The following is an 18,573-nucleotide window of genomic DNA, read 5'->3' as shown; positions in this document are numbered from 1 at the left end:
GAAGACCATCTCGGCAAAGAAAAATAGTGGGGGAAAAGAGAAGCTCAGTGAAAGAGACCGACGGGTATTGAAGCGGATTGTAATATCTATAAAGCGAACAACTGCAGCAAAAGTGACAGCAGAGCTCAATACTCATCTGGATTCTCCAGTGTCAGTGGTTACAGTTAGAAAGCACATTCATAAACAGAACATTTATGGCAGAGTAGCAATTCCCAAATCACTTGTCGCAGATGTAAATGGTAAACGTCGTCTACCTTGGTGTCCCACTCACAAAACCTGGTCGATTGATAAGTGGAAGAAATTAATATGGTCTGACGAATCGTGTTTCACACTTTTCCCTACAACAGGACGGATATACGTTTGGAGGACACTTGCACAAGCGTATGATCGTGATTGTCTCCTTCCAACTGTCAAGCATGGAGATGGATCTGTCATGATATGGGTAGCCATGTCATCTTTTTCTGCTGAATCAATCGTAACCCTGAAAGGAATCATCACTGGATAGAAGTATAGAGAAGTTTTAACAGACCAAGTCCACCTTATGTTGCAAACTTTGTTTCCTGCAAGAGATGGAATTTTCCTGGATGATAATGCACCTATCCATATATAGAGACTTGTCAGTCATGGTTTGATAAACACGAGGATGAAGTTAAACATCTGCATCAGCCCGCACAGTCACCCAACCCCAATGTAATTGAACCGTTATGGTCTATTTTAGAGTGTCCAATACGGAATCGATATCCACCACCGGCATCTCTTCCGGAACATTCACAATATCTGGAGGAAGAATGGTACAATATTCCTCTAAACACTATTCAACACTTGCATGAATCAATTTCTAGGCGAATTCAAGCTGTATTACATGCCAAAGGCGGTCCTACAGCATACTGATAAAGGATCCTTTAGAAATCTAAGGTGCTTCCATTATTTTGATAATCACCTGTATATTAAATATGGAAAATTATGTTTTTTGCAAATTTCAACTTAACGTATTTCTTAAATTGGTTCAATATATTTTTTATAATAATTTTCGTATAATATCGAAAATTTATTAAGTAAGTTCCATTGCTTGCTTATATTCATTGTGTATGAGAATGCCTTTCTATCTGAACATATGGCAGAAAAAAATAATTATGTCATATCATTTGATGTTAAATTTCTTAGTGAAGGTTTATTCATGTTCATTTTCTCAGTCCTGAAAATCTTTCTTATTTATTATCACATCTTCAAAAAAATTAGAATCGATGGAAATAGCTTAATGGGACATGTTTGTTGAGATAGACAAACAAAGGGGTTTAATTTATTTAATTACTATTATATCGAGATTTTTCAATAATTTGATCCAACTGGCATTCCTATACATGTGTATCAAATTTCGTTTTGAAATTCACAGTAATTTTTGAAATATACTTCATTTTGTTTGTATAAAAACTCCGCCCATAATGAGTAATTTTCAGCTTGTTAGTAGCAAAATGAGATTTGTTTGCTTTTTTATTTAGAGGAATTTCCGAAGAGTAAACAACACAGATGATATTTATCCTGAATATGAGTATGGCTTTTCGGAACATATTTATTTAAAATTGAAGAATTTCTGTTGCTTCTAAAATCAGTTCATCATCTAGATTTTTTTATTGATCCCCGAGAAATGAATATACATTTTTATTTTCATGGTGAATAAAATACAATGTTTAACACATTATTGTTTTATTAATTCATTGATTAGTGAGATGCAAATACTGAAAAGGAATTTTAAATCCATAAAATTATCGGTGTTTATTAAAAAGAGAGAATTTTATTTTCCGGCGGAAATGATTTTTAATTCGATTGAAGATTTATTAAGTTTTAGAAAAGTATTTTATTGTAATAAAAATATTATATGTTTGATTTTTAAATAACGTTAAATAATACTTTAATTATTTCATGCTCTAAGTAAATGTTTAAAGATTTATCTATTGATGCTATGATAATAAAATTTTAAATTGCGAAAATATTACGAAAATGGAAGTTAATTAACTGGATGAAATTCTATAAATCTGGTTACAGAGTAATCGTCTGACACGAGAGTAATATTTATTATGATAAAACAATATGTGGAATAATTTTTTTTATTTGTCCGTATACAAATTAACAGGGCAAAGATCTGCAGTCTCAAATAAACTTATCATTAGATTTCAGTAAAGATTTTTACTGTCATTATTTAACTGTTTTAGATTTCATTTGTATATTTAAAAAATATTATTTTTATTTCGTTATGCATCTTTTTTCTTAGCAGTGCTACAGAATTACAATAAAATAAAAAATAAAAATTTAGAGATATATATGATAACTATAATTTTTATTTTGGACGCCAATCCACTTGTTGTTGTTATTAAAATGAAGAAAAAATATTACAATGCATTAGATGAAAGTGATGAAATTCTGTAGATATAAAGTAAAAAGGTAAATTCTGTCTTCAAGAAGATTTAAACAAAATGAGGATTCTGATCATCTTCTAAATGTTTTAAAAACAGACCAGAATGCATTCTTCTTATCGTCTTCTTTCAAATCCAGGTAATCCAGGAATTCGCGCTTCAAGCTCAAATCATCTTCAATGGAACATTCAATAGCTACAGCACTTTTGCTGTGTTCAAGGACTGTGAGGTACACTCTTCGAGCTGTTTCGCCGCAATTTTTGTTTATATCCTCCGCAAAACATGCCAAAGTATAGACCATCTCTCTGAAAAATTCAAAATCATACGTAAATGTCCAAATTACTATAAAGTGTTGGCAATCCTATTGAAAAACCATTTGACAGCTAATAGTTTAGGGTTAGTAAAAATGGAGCGTTACACTATAGAACAAAGTGTTTTCATTGTTGAACAATATTTGAAAGATAACGAAAGTCGGGCAGCCACAGTTCGAAAAGTTGAAAATTGCCCCCACTAGATCGTGTGATTTAATACCATTGGATTTCTTTTTATGAGATTATTTGAAATCAAATGCCTATCCAACAAGCCTACAAGCAAGTGTACATTGAAGGAGGAAATTCAACGCTACATCGTCGAAATTCAGCCACATTTGTGCAAAATGGTCATGGAAAATTTTTATAAAATAGTGAGTATTTGCCAACAAAGCCGTGCAGGCCATTTGCCTTATGTGTTTTTTCTTACATAACCTTATTCTGTGTACTTTACGATTCAATAAAAATATGACAATTTAAAGGAAACAAACTGTGTTTTTATTTAATTAAAATCTTGCGCTAACAAGTTGTTCTATCATGTAACTCTCCATTTTTACTAACTCTAAACTAATAGCTGTCAAATGTTTTTTTGATACAGGTACCAACACTTTACTACAGATTGAGGGCAAATTCAAATCTTGCGTTAATTTTGGGGCACCCTTTATAGATAGAAGAGAATATTCCCTTCGATAATAGAAAAAAAAACGCAAGATCAGCATGCAAAATGTTTATAAGAGTGGATAAAACTTTAATCATCCTAATAATTCCTTAAAAGTTAAAAGAATCAAACAGATTGATTGAAGATGTAATATAAATTAGAGACAGAAACTACATTGAAAAATTCTTGTTGTCAAAAAGTTCGTTTTCAACTTAAAATAAGTTCAAATTTTTTTTAATAAATGATGCATAAAAAAGCGAATTTCATATATTAAATTTTTATCTTTTAGAAAGTTATTTTTTTTTTCAAATTTAACTTAAAAATTTGCACAGAACGTTATTGAAAAATTATTTTTTGAAAACTTCTGTAGAATAATGGACAAAATTGTTTGACTGTTATTTTCAGTTTATTGAACTAAAATCTACCTCTGTCTGATAATCATATGTTGACTACTCCGCCCCACCCCGCCCTGAGGAACATGGAAAAAAACTGAATAACTGAACCGCCGAGAAAGTAACACTGGTGAAAACAATCGTTAAGTCCTAAGGGTCATCACCGACCACCGTACAACACTTCCCGTGAGAAGTACGTCCGGTCATGGATAGGAAGTATCCAGCTCTCACCATTTCTGTACCTACCAAAGTGGCCATAATCAAACACCATTCTGGAAGCTTCTCATTCTGATTTCTGAGGTGCCCCCCTCCCGATGTGGGTACCTCTGTCTGATAAAGATGATTAAAAATGTATAAAAATGATATTGAAATTTTATATATAGGTGCAAGAAAAAGTTAAAGAAGCCTACTACAAAACAGAATTCGTCTGTTTTTTTTGATGAAGGCTCAGTTCAACAATAATCTTCAGATATATGCAATTTTTATATTATATTTCTTCAAATGTGTGCAGATAAAATGATTATATTCTATAGAGTTTCTATAAGGAGGATTCAGAAATTAAAAATTATATATCTTTCTGTCATGCTCTAGATCAATCAACAGAATGAAAGGTAAGTTTCAAATGTTTTTAAAAACAGTATAGCAATCAGTTATCTCCCGCTTGGTATATATTTAAATAGTGACAAATTTATTCGGAAATCTAATTATTACAGAGAACTAAGGTTCTTCAAAAGAGTCTTTTTATAACACATATTTTTTTCCACCGGGGGGGGACACCTCAAAATGAGAACGAGAAACTACCGGTATGGAGAATTGTTCTCGCCATTCTGGTGGGTGCAAAAAAAAGTGGGTTTGGCTACCTCCCATCGATGACGGAGTGTATTTCTCACAGGAAGAGTTGCACCGTGGCCGGTAATAGTTCTTAGGAATCAACCATAGTTATCGCCAGTGTTGCTCCCGGACATGCTACTTTATCCGTATGCCTTAGAGCGAGTCAGAATAGTCAATTTATGATTATTCCACATGTTGCTAAAATTTGTCTTAAGTTTAGTTATAAACCAGTTTTCATAAAACCAGATAGAAATTCAAAATGAAAATTTACAGGCAATTGCTAATATCAATACTAGCAATTTGATTATCAAATAATGGGGAAGGTTCTGAATGACAATATAAGGGCCAACCATTTCAATTCAACAAACCTTTTGTCTATAATCTGCGTCACTTCTAAAAGTTTTTTAATTCGCCAATCTAATATAGGAACTGCTCTTTAGTTAAGAACGCTTCTGAATTTAGAGCCCAGCATAATCTAAGTTAATGCCGTACGTCAATTAATTAATGAAAGGATTGCTGCTTCCTACAGGGAGTTTATAACAGTTTCTATAGGAAAAACAGTGAAAACAATCTGTGACCTACTACCACCGATTGCCTTACTAAGAAAGGAATTTTAACTGAAGACTGGAAATGGGATATTCAATTAATTCCAACTGAAGATTTTACAGGAGAGTAAAACATAAGCATCAGCCAGTTTTAGCATTTGCTACTTTTTTCAGGGTATACATCGCAGTCATATGTCATTGGTTACCGAACTACTTACAGACTTACACCGTTTTCAATTTTTGTCTTTACTGCATTCTGACGGGATATTTTCTATGGCACTTTCTATGCTTTTCATTTCCAGTCTTCAATACTTTTGTCAAGAGATGTTTATTTTGGATTGACTGTATGTCGATTTTTTTCGAAAAGACAGTAATCTATTTTGTTCAGAATTCTTCGAAAGAGATATAAATAACCTGAAGATCTTATAGGCACCAATCTATGAGACTCCATTCAATAAGCTCAGCAAATTTTTGCCTAAACTCATTAAACTCTCGTGATCAGTCACGAATCGCAGTCAACTTGGTTATGCTACAATATGTAATTTTTTGACATTAAAATTTTATCTCCATTAGTGCTTATTGCATTGTTTCAGGTTGACCATGGTAGAGGTTGATTAGTTTATTATACCTTCCCAGGTCAACCACGAGTTCAGTTCCTTAGAAGTAAATAGAATCTCACCTTCCTAGTGAATAAAGTAATTTACCTTCATTCCGATGACAGATATAGCTCCTATGAGTTTTTCTCGGCTGTGGCCCGTGATAACAATTGGTATGATTTTTTTAGTCGTTAGACATTAGGCAATTAGCCTTTATTTCCAAATAGGCTGTCTAGATGATGAGCATTCGATTAAATCAATGTGTCTGAACTGGGATATTAGTAACTAGGAGTATCAGAACACTACAATTTCAACTTATATGACATAATATTAGCAATCCTCAATGTATTTTTTTTCATTAAAGCATTTTTCAATAAATCCTTATAAAGACAATATTTTCAGCCAATTTTCTTTAGATGCTGTAAATACAAACGATATTGTTAAAAAATTCCATGGAGATACATATTCAATAATTAGTTAACTAACATTATTTTCGAAAAAACAGACTTAGCCTTTCTGATTAAATTTCACATTAAAAAAATATTACGCTTTAACCTGTTAACTGGGTATGACGAAATATTTCAATGTAAAACAAACTGAATATAAGTTAATTATCTGGTTAACAGGTTAAGAAAAGCATTAAAATCATATGTGATGTAATAAAATTTAATTTTAAATTATACATACAAACAAAGCTGTTCTTCCGAGAGAATGTCTTCATCTTTCCAAGAGTCCAGTGTGTATCTAGAATCTAAAAACGTTTTAACCACTTTTTCTGTATCGTCGATACAAACAGGAGATTGGGAACTTGTGACATGCATTCTATGCTGGCTGCGTAATCTGTTTTTAGAGAAATCACAGTTTTTACTGGAAATCTCTCAAATCAAATGATAGTAAAACAGATGATTCAATTCCATAGAGTATAAATCAAATTATTTATTTCAATTCAAATTTATATGCAGTCAAAATTTAAAATGTATCTTAATTATTTAAAGTATATATAAATGCATAGCGATATAGATCTGCATCGTATGATACAAACTTCATATTTTTATGTGGCAATCTTTGCATAGTGTTTTTTTTTAATTTTAATTTTATCAAAACTGTTTTATCGAGCGCAACTTGAATTTTTGATAGTTTTTTTTTCTTTATCTGTGACAATTTTCACAGTTGGCGCGCTATCTGAATACAATTTCCTTTTCAACTGGTATGACGAATTACTATTATTTATATAAAAAAATAATAAAACTTACAGAAAAACTTGTTTTTGGATGGATATAAAGTAAGAATAACGAATAATATTTATATTTTTGTTTATACTGATAAATTTACGGACAAAAAATGTAGCTGTTTTTTGTGATGTATAAATACATCATTATGAAAAACCGATTCTATACACGTTTCACTAAACCTAGATCATCTCCTCCTTTGTCGCCTATGGATGTACGAAAAGATTGCATTGGTCGTTGGCCTATATTTTAAACAGATTAAAATGTGAAATTCCACTACGTAAGGTTATCGCACAGTGGTCATGTAGCAAATGCAATGTTCCTTTATGTTTAAATGTTAAAAATAGCTGTTTCATCAATTTTCATATTTTGTATTGTAATGAAATATATTATTTATGTTTTAAATGGTATATTATTGTAAGTAGTATTTTGTATAATTAAAGGAGTTATTGCTCGTGATGATATAAAAATACATCAGTATGTTTTTTTTAATTAAAAATTTCTTATGTAGTTTTGTATTTTTTCCATTAACTAGACTCATTTCCCGGTTAAGGTTTAAGGGTTAATTCTATTGTTTAAAGTTTCTTTTATTTTGAAACTTTTTTATTTTTTAATTATTTCAATCATTTGATTTGCCAATTTTTTCCCTCAAATAATTTAATAACATTTTGATTTTAGTGTCTTATGCTATTTTCCTCTTTAATCACTTCTTGAAATTAATTTCTTTATCATTCACAACAAAAGAATCATACTTTCATCAACATCATATAATTAGTAATCTCGTATATTTTTTAGTCATTTTTACAGGTTGGAAAGGCCTAAGAAAGGAAACAATGTTTATACATATTTTTTTAAGTTATGCTAATTTCTCTATTACTGAGAAAGAATGGATCCATTTTTTCACTAAGATCAATTATTTTACATCCCGAAACGTGCTGGTAATTGCTTAGTGTTTCTTTATTCTGAAAGGAAAAAAAATGAACAATTTTTTTGCAATTTAAAAATGATGCTTATTCCTTTTTTATAGAATTAAAGAATTATTACTTAACTCTGATTTAATTTTTCTGTTTTAATTTATTTTTATTTATATTTTTATTTTATTTATTTTTATTTTATTTTATCTGAAAAAAAATTACGTTTACACATTAATTTGAGATTTGTAAAGGTTTTAAAGATATTTTCACTTTAGTGTTTTTCATCAATAATAGATTACATGAATTCGGTACGTTTAAATTTTGCACAAAGCCAGCACACGATCTATATAACATCAATCTTTATTTTTTAAAATAACATAGCAAAAATTCGTAATGACTTACATTCACTAAAAAATAAATAAAAGGAAGAATGAATCTAAGATGAAGAAATTGATGGTTGGAAACAAATTTCAAAAACTGATTTGGGATAATTTTGGACAACTTCTTTGCTACAGGCTGAGAAAGTAACCATTATATTTTAGTAGAGTGAGAATGGTGAGATATTGTAAAAGACGACCATTCCGACCAGACGATCATTAAGTCGCCTGGATTATTTTAAAATTTTTTAAAGTTATATATCTTTTAAATTTTTAAAAATAACATATTTCGTTTTAAAATGATTTTTAAAGAAATTATATGTATTTATTTTTTAATACATATGCATAAAAAATTCAATAACCCTAAATGAATAATTCCTAAAAGTGTCTAATCGAATGATTTCATAAGTAATATTTGTATATGCATAAATAAGACTATAAAACAATAATTTCCATGTGTGTTCTATCTAGTAAATAAACAAAGGTTGTCTTCTATATCCATACGTACCTCCATGCAAAGATGAATTCTCATTACATATATCAACAACAAGATTTTTTGTTTTCAGCATTTCTGAGGCAAGTTCATGACCGGTTGCTGCGAGTTCCGGAAGGCTGAGTACGGTGCATTTCTGAATTTCCTCGAAGTAACAATCAAAGAATTGTAATGTTCTCCTAGAATTAAAAGAACATTTCTTTAATGTAAAACATGCTACATGAACAAGAACAAATGTTAACCACACAAGATCAATTTTGCGCGAGTTAATAATATGGGTTATGGCAACCTGAGTCTGTTTGTCATCTAAGAATTGCCACTTCTGCTAAAGATATTGTTAGATATCAATGCTCATTTTCTCGTTCTCAATCCCTTTCATCCTAAAGTAGAATCTGCTGTTATGTAAGCTGCCAAAGCCGCGCATGCGCCAGCCGCTAGACGTTTACGTTACATGTATTCTATATGATTAAAGATCCTTTCGATGTTGTTCCTTGTCTTCCCTCATATTCTTATTTAATCTTTTACTGTAATCTCCGTGTGTGTGCTGTCGTATAAATAAATGAATTTGATGTCTTTAAAATATTGACTACGTAAATCTCCAACAGGTATTTTTTTAGTTGATTTAAAACAGCTGGGAATCAACTTCAATTTTAGTTTCTGTACTCGGTCATGAGAGCACTTAAACCGCAGTAAAGATCTCCTGTTGTTGAAAGAATTTTTTTAAATCAATCATATTGAAGAACGTAATATGAAAATTATCTTTAGAATATTAACTTTGTCTTTTTTTTTATAAATCATTAGGATACAATAATATTCAATAACTCACAAGTAAGAACCTCTGCAAAATATATACTTAAAAATTACGTTTTACCATTTAGAAAACAATAATATTTGCATTTGGTGTTAGATTCTTAACACTTCTTCATCTTATCAGTATCAACACGTATATTTCAGATCTTCGATCTGCTCTTTCACTAAACAATGCAGAAATGCTGTTGAAAAATTTACATTAGATACATTTTAGAAAACAGATTTTACTCAGCATTTCTGTATTGTTAAGAACGTAAGAAGAAAAGAAGGAATTGGGAGGGAGCCAATCACCAAAATGCCTTATGTTTAAGGATAATTTGCTTTATTAAGTATCCTTAATAATTCACTTTTCCGTGTTTTTCCCTGTTTACAGCCACTCTGACATGCGCAATAATCGAATTTTTAACAGATAGGAAAAATAATTCGATTTTTAGATTTGGTGGAACATAGTTTTCATAACTAGTTTCATATTCATATTAACTCGAGAATTTTCATACAAATTTCGAGAATATTTAAACCGAATTTTATCTTTATTGTCATAAATCTATAGTAATAAGAAAAAATTTATAAATATTACTAAAAACTAATAAATAAATTTTTGAAATAATACCTATAATATATCTTCTATATCTAAATCTATTCTAAATATATCTAAATCTTTACCTATAATATATTATATCTACTGATTAGATATCATTTTTTTGAAAAAATAAGCACTCTGATAAATTAGATTACTTAATTTTCCTTGATTACTAAATTATCCTAACCAAGGATAAATTATATTATCCTTGATTAGTTCATATGTTGATAAATGCTTTCTAAGATTGTTATGGCTATATGGGGCAGAGTAAAAGACCCAATATCCTTAGTTGTTTATAAAAAATGTATTGCAAAAATCGTTTATTTATTAACTTATAGAAGAAAATAACTAATAATTTTTAATCTGAACGGTCTTAACTAATAATTTTTTATCTGAAAGGCCTGAACATAATTTAGGATCATAACCAATATTATTAATTTTTCATTTCCAACAGTAAAAACCTAAAAATAACCTAAAAAGCCACGAATCTCGTACTCATAGTAAAGGATTTTTTTTGTTCCAAAAAAAAAGTAAATAAATATTACACACTATCAAATTAGCAAATCAAACAATTCTGTATACTATATATTTACGATGAAATGAAGTTAAAATTATAATTTTTATTTATTTAATTAAGCATATAATTATTTCGTTATGGACTTAGATGGTAAATGAATAGTTAAAGCATCCGTATTAACTACAAATGACCTACGACATTACTATATCTTCAGATAATATAAATGTTACCGTATCTTCACGATACTATTTTACATTTAGATTATCAGAAACATTGTGGACATATCATACAATATTTTTTTATATTAGGGATAAATTAAACTTTGTACTCCAATTGTTAACAGTTTCGGCAACAATGATTCCAATGGGAGCATTTTATAAATATAACTTTATGAATTAAAAATTTTAGGTTCCCTTTTGAAAACCGTTCTGAACATATTTAATACTAGTTTACCGTTTTCTTTTAAATAAATGGAAATAAAACTTACGGGCATAAGTTTAATAGTTGTTCTCGATTTGGAGTAAATTTCAAATCAGATAGCTCTTGAATTGTCGAATATTTGTCGCATTTTCTTGTTTGGTCGCAACTGAAAGCTATGGATCCTTTAAAAGAAAATTAATATTTACTGCTTACAATAATTCTAGACAATAAAAAAAAGAATAATCCAGGATAATTCAGGAGGAAAAAGGCATCATGACTCATTAATTTTTGCAATAACAATATAGTTATTTCTTTAATAAAACTTAAGAAAGTTCGTTTCTTTTCTAGTAAATTTTCAGAATTATCATATTCACATAAACATAAATGGACAAAAAATATATCACAATTTTCAAATTATAGTACATATAACACTAGTGGAATATATTATTTTTGATGGTATAAATTTTATTGAAAATAGGAAAATAAAATAAAATGGCATAAATTTCTATTCATTCCTATTCAAAATCATATATATATTTCAGTTTCTGTTGCTCTCTCAAATTGGCTCCTATGACTTCGGCCATATTTTCCATATTCTAATTTTGGTTCTGGGTTTAACATTAACACGTGCAGCAGATTTAAAAGGTAAATTTAAAATATTTTATTCTTTGATTATAAAACTCCATTCAGGATGAGTTGATTTTTAATCCAAATACTTTTGTGATGGTACATGTGTATAGTTGATTCTTATTCATATAATATAAAATTTTAAAATATTAAAAACTCCTTGAGAAAAAAAAATTGATGAATTTTGTTTAAAAATTGATATAGACCTATAATTCTAGTATGAAACCAAATAAATATTGGACTCATTGCGCGTTTGTATCATCTTGTACTTTAAGCATGGATGAATGGGCAATCCTCCTGTTGGCGGATATAGATCTGCAGTTTTATAAATCTGAAATTTAGATATAATATCTACAATTTTATTGTAAATATAAGATTCTGAATTTCATATGTCTTTGATGTTCTGTTTTCGAGTTGTTCTCTTTCCAAATAAATAAACTAAAAACTTAGTAAAAAAAGCATGGTATGAAAAACGTTTTAATGTTAAATTCTATTAAAATCTTTAAGTCATTTTTAGGGGGGATGGTATTAAAATATTGTTTATAAACATCTTCTTACACAAAAAGTAATAATTTTTTTAAAAAATTTAATATCCAATAATAAAATCAAACTGAAAATATTTGTTAAGAAAATGGGGCAAATTCAGGAAGTAAGTTTTGTTTATGATCATTGATAGATACTCATTGGTGCAGAACTTTTAATGTAAACATTAGAAAACTATAAAAGTGCATTTCCTTCAATCTCCGAGTAAAACTCGCTGTTAAAATTTTCCATCCAAAAAACCAAGTTTCAGGATTGCAACAAAAATTAATTTATTAACCCTTTTGCAGAAATATCATCATAGAAAAATTCTAATTTGGTGTCGGTATCACGCAGCTTAGAATAACTTTTTAAATTTAGATATTAGGTAACTTCTTTTGTGTCAGAATAACTTAATACAGTAATAGAATAACCCATTGATTAGAATAGATTAAAACATTGCTTTGTAACAAATAGCTATTCAGGTATGTTCGTTTTGTTCATAATCGAATTCAGATGTGATCGTTGGCCGTTGGCTTCTGACTGTAATTCAAAATCATAATATTGATATTGAAACAATCCTTCTAGATTATCAAACTTTCGCATCAGTTTAATAATAATCTAATTACATTTGCAATTGGATGCTCTCCTTAATAAATTTTTTTGCCTAAACGACTTGATTCTGTGCTTTGTATTCATGAGCAATGTATCTTCACCAAGAGAATTTAATTATAAATAAGAACTAGGAGTTCCAGCTATTGATTTTTTAAATTTAGTTCAATTAATTAAAGAAGTCACTTTTTAGTTAATTAAAAATATCAGTTAATATCAGTTAAAAATTTATCAGTTAATATCAGTTAAAAATTTATCAGTTAATTAAAAATATTGCATATTAAAGAGATTCATTACTCTGCAGATTAATTTTGATGAAAACTTTGAAGTGACAAGGGTAACAGCTCACGTAATCAGATAATAAGCGATCTATTTTCCATTTGGAAATCGTTTCAGGGAAATTACTATTGTTATTTTCATATGTTATTCAATTAAAATTGTTCTTTTATCTGTTTTTCAGGTAATTCATGCAAAAACACTCCTCTCTGGTGCGAGACAAGTCTGGTACATCTGAATGATCGGTCCCTTTGTATAGCAAAAACTCTAAGATCAATCATAAAATGAACATCATCATCCATACTCAAGGATCTCATTTCCCGTAGGAGGCATGATGCGTCGTTGGGATAAAGTTAACTAGCCTCATCACCATTACTGTGCCTGTCGAAGAAAGGACCAAATAAATAGACTCGCTACTATTCATCCACATATTGACAGTGTTGTTCGCAAAGGAATAATTTAAAGGTAAGAAACCTCTCACAAATATTGTTCTCACACATTGTGTTCTTATTTTTAAAAATTAAAAATTTTACGCAATTATGAATAATGCAATCACGTTCATAATTCAATCACTAATTTAAATTAACATTTTTCGATAATCGCTTTATGAATTATAGAATGTATGGAAAATATACTTATTTAGTTGTACAAATTGCAAATAACTCTTCAAAATATACGAAGAAAAATCAAAAACATCTGGCAAAAATGTAATTATCTATGTCTTTCTACGCTCTACTCTTTTTTTTCTATATATTTCCTCTTAATTGTCTTTCTCTTTAAATAAATTCGGAGTTGAGAAATAAAAATTATACTACATAAACCTTCTTTTTTCTTCATTTCATCGACAGCTCCAAAACAACGAACTAGCGCAACTCGATTCAAAATGAAATATTTAATTTTGTCTAATTCAATGTGTCTTCCTTTTGATAAGATTTCTTAAATATTTTATAATTTCATTAGAATGGATGATATCATGAAATAATTTGCCTTATTTGAAGACATCTTTAGTGAAAATTAATGAAAAGAAAAGACCAAATGATTGTGCAAGGCATGTGGTGTTGAAGTAGAGTAAACATTGCTAAGGCTGCCTTACATTTATATAATTTGAAGTTAACTCTCTACTTTATTATTGTCTTTTTCTGAAAGTAATTTATCTTTATAAATTCTTTTTCTGGCAATAAATGTTATTTTTTTTGACGTCATTATGCTTACTTTCACTTTCAGATATAATCTCGGCATTAAAAGGAATTGTTTGTTGTAAGTTCTTATAGAATTTTTTTTTCTGTGAATGTTGAATTTTATGTATTTAAACCTGTAAATATTTGTAAATAATCACTGCCGTAGCATAAATTTTATGTATATGCTAAATTCTGTATGAGTTTAATGAAAACTGCTTCATTAGAACATGGAGTGCAGTGAATTATTTACTGGCGTCCGCATACAATTTAACAGAAGGCTAAGTTAGTCAGTGACTGATTTGATATGCCTTAATATGAGGCATATGTACTGCTAAAAGTATGATAAAATGAGTTGTGGCACTGTCGGAGCAAAACATAATGAATACCTGGAAATTAGATTATTCAACATTTCATTCACGTTCGCGAATAAAATTCACACACATAAATGAATCTCATATAGTATGAAACTTACAGAAAATTGTTTATTATTAATCATAATTATGGTGCCCTGGCGTACATGCATAACTTTCAATATGTTATTTTCATGTATATAAGTACTGCATAGACAATTTTTGATACAATTATTTTTTCTTTGATACAATTAGTTTCTTGTTCTCATATCTTTCACAGTCTGTATACGAAATTTTAATTTATTCCGTTCATAAAGTTTAATTGCTGATGTTAATAAATGTTTTAATGTTTTAAATTTCTATAAAACTTCTGTTTATTAACCAAGGGGTCAACTTTGGATAAAAATTGCAGCGATCTTTATTTGGAATAAACATATATATGGATATTTATGGCCTACAAATATTTACTTGTTACATATTTCATGTCATGGTCTCCTACTGACAAATGGTTGTTGATTACTGAATACCTCGAAGTGCTTGGTGTGAAAAAAAAAAGAAAAAAAAAAACCATCGGTTTTGAAGAACCAAAAAAAAGCAATCGCTGCTATTTGAGCTCAAAAAGGACTGATCATTGTGTTGTGAATTCAGAATATGCAGTATGAAAATTTTTTATGCGATAATAATGCGCAATTTACTATAGTTGTATAATAATCTATATAGTTATATAGATTATTATAAAATCTAATATATAAAAATCTCGTGTCACGGTGTTTGTGTTCGTACTCCTCCGAAACGGCTCGACCGATTTTTATGAAATTTTTTATGTGTATTTGGTAAGTATGAGGATAGGTCGTAAAGTATATTTCATTACACTAGGTAATTAGGATGTTCCTATCCATGTTCACCGTACGCTGATGAGATCAACGCTTGCTTGAAATCATCGCCACTGTGGCGTAATGTTGAAAAAGTCTAGCTAAAAATAAATATGCTCGTCCAAATGCTACAAAAACTATCTGCTGACCCATTCTCGGACCCAATTTTTAGATATCGGGGATGGAAAAGTTGCTGTCTAGTAAAATACTGGATGAATAAAATTGCCCACTAATTTCTGCATTGGCGTTGATTCGCAAAATGCCCTCATTGATCACATATTTCCCACTGTACGCACACAACACATAAATCATGTGTGGCGCTCTCAATCACTCAATTGCTCTTCGAAATGAATATTGATTTTCTTTATTTCATTTTTATACTTTACGGTAAAAAATACATTACTTTTTTCACTTTAAGTTTAACTTTTAAGAGTATAAACAATGTATATGTTCGTTACGTTAATGAAATACATTGTATTGAGAAAATGAATGGTTGGTGTTTTTTTTTGTATCGGCGATCATCGTCTACAGCGCTCCATTCCTCTTTCTGTCATAGATCCCATCCCCACACACTTACAATACATTCGTTATTTTTTTTTTAATTAACAGCCAAAATATTCATTAGAAATAATTTATATGGCAGAACAATGTTTGTCACGTCAGCTAGTATATATATATAGTTTTATAATAATATCTATAAATTTAATGATGAAATAGTTCCAAACGTTCTAAGAAACAAGCCGTTTTATATATAATTATCAAATTTTATAAACTTATTTCTTCGTAATTCTATAAGAAAAGGCTTTTAGAAACATTCGCTGATCTTTAGATGACCAGTTGATTGCCTAAAAACTTAATACTATTAATAAAATTTTGTCAAACAAATTTCATGAACCGCATAAAATAACTATCGAGTGTGGTACCCACCAAACTTTCGTATGTAATCTCCGTTAAAAGTCCTATCACCTCGGCTTAAAAATATGGATCATAGATAAGATCTCGAATGCTTTAGTGGGAAATAGTCAATAGATTTAGATAAATATAGTTTTTTTTGGCATGAATTTAATATTTTTACTAAATCAGTCCTGCGAATATGTATTCTGTGCTCCATTTTTTCCGAGTGATTTAAACCACAAATTGACACAGGACTCTATTTAAGCTCATTAGATAACATAACAAATTTCATTTCTTTTATGAATTATTGCGATTACATGCATGTGAAATTACACTAAATTTTGCACTGCTAATCTGCGCACCAAATTTTATCTATCGTCTTTTCATTTTGCAATCACTGAACTCACTTAGTCATGAACAGTCAGACAGACAGTCTTCCTTTAAAGAATTTCATTCAAATTTGATAGAAATTGCAAAAAAGTTCATATACTAAATGGATGAAATTTGGTATATAGCTCAGAGGGTTTTGAATGTTCGTATTCAGACAGACAGACGGACAAACATAATGCCGAAAACGGGTTTTTGAACTCAAAGAGGTTTAAAATGTGGAGATTTGTCAAACTTTTGAGTTCGAATTTTTTGACGATGTCAGTACTTTCTCTACACTTCAAATACCCAAGTATAAAGGATATTACTATGTTGAATTTACTTTACACAATTTAATTAAATCTTTACACAATAGGTATAGAGGATTTCAACAGGCTTTCTGTACTTGAAAAGTGGTGAAATTGATTGGTGGTTTAGTTGTTAAAGTTGAAAGTTGCCAAATTTTAACAATAACTCTCAAAACTGGACATGGGGAGTACGTGTTCCACGATGATTTATCTGAAGGACATCAAGTTCCATATAAAATAAAATAAAAATTAGTTGAAGGTACTAAGAGACTGATTCATTGTTTTTATTTATTGATTTTTACTGTATAAATTAGATTTTTTAAATTAAAAATTAGCTGAAATTTTACTATTTGTTTTTAATTACTTCAAAACATAATATCACTCAAAACATATTTTTATATTTCTTCAAATTCAAAATTTAGCATTTCAATAAAATTAATTTTTGGGGGTTTTCTTAAATCTGGTTTTAATAAATTTTTCAAATTTATTTTTGAACTCAGTTTTGTATCGAAACTTTTTCTTTATAGGCGCGCTAAAAAAAGATTATACATATTGTGAATGTATTAATAAATCTCATGTGATTAAAGAAAAATATATTTTTTCATTTATTATCAAATAAGAAACGAAAAATAAAACAAGAAAATAATAATAATGTAATATATTTCAACACTGCTACTGTTTATATTTATTACAACAAATAATATTGTAATAATATATGTCAATACACTAAATTAACCACAATATGATCTTAAGCTAACATTCTTTTTGTAATTTTTGTTAAGCAATAACCATTATTCAAAGTATATAAAGGTTGATGCAATTATACTAGATAAACCTGAGGCAAATGGAACAAGCTTGGATAATTACCATGGTACAATATTTTGAATTTAGATTTGAATCTTTTTTTAAATAATAATATGAAAAGAAATTCGATAAGAATCAAAGCAAAATTACCTACCAGCAAGAGACGTATTAAAAAGGTTTCACTGCATAATGAAATTTTTTAATTAATTTAATGCTTTTGCTTCATTACGATATAAAAATTATTTATAAAAGCAATAAACTTACTTCTAGCCGCACAGAATAGAAGAAAGACGAAAATTATCATGTTGAACATTTCGAAGCTCTCCACTTCTAAGTCAAAATGCAAACTTATTGACTGGATTTTTAAAAATTTCTGCTTAACTAGTTTCCTTTTTATAAGTAAAAAAGAAACGAGGTTACGGTTGAAAATAATCTCCACAAAGACGAAGCGCCAAAGGAAGTCCTAATTTATATTCGTTGTCTATTTTATTTCAACTTTTCTTTCGAATTGGGACATACAAAGGGCTTCCTGAATTAAAGGTGACCTTGAGCTAACAATTTAGCCATAATGAAGAAAGGAGTTTTGTTATGACGATTTTAAATTTCTCCAATCTTGATTACCGCACGTTGATTTGCTTTCAGGTCTGCCCTTTAGCGCTTTTGTTCAAGAATTATAAATTACTCTC

General features: G+C 29.1%; 1 protein-coding gene across 1 annotated transcript; it reads right to left on the bottom strand.

Annotated features, from left to right (window-relative positions):
- Positions 1 to 2,318: 2,318 nt before the first annotated feature.
- LOC129983818 (uncharacterized) lies at positions 2,319 to 18,460 on the bottom strand. The gene is made up of 5 exons (XM_056093464.1): positions 18,152 to 18,460; positions 11,149 to 11,263; positions 8,770 to 8,933; positions 6,429 to 6,581; positions 2,319 to 2,716 (listed from the first exon to the last, which is right to left on the bottom strand). The coding sequence occupies exons 1-4, from the start codon at positions 18,198 to 18,200 to the stop codon at positions 6,493 to 6,495; spliced, it is 417 nt and encodes a 138-aa protein (XP_055949439.1). The 5' UTR covers positions 18,201 to 18,460; the 3' UTR covers positions 2,319 to 2,716; positions 6,429 to 6,492.
- Between the last annotated feature and the right edge of the window lie 113 nt (positions 18,461 to 18,573).

This window comes from Argiope bruennichi, chromosome 9 (assembly GCF_947563725.1).
Source record: "Argiope bruennichi chromosome 9, qqArgBrue1.1, whole genome shotgun sequence".
NCBI lineage: Eukaryota > Metazoa > Arthropoda > Arachnida > Araneae > Araneidae > Argiope > Argiope bruennichi.
The sequence above is the reverse complement of the archived record's forward strand: the minus strand, read 5'-3'. Positions and strand labels throughout refer to the sequence as shown.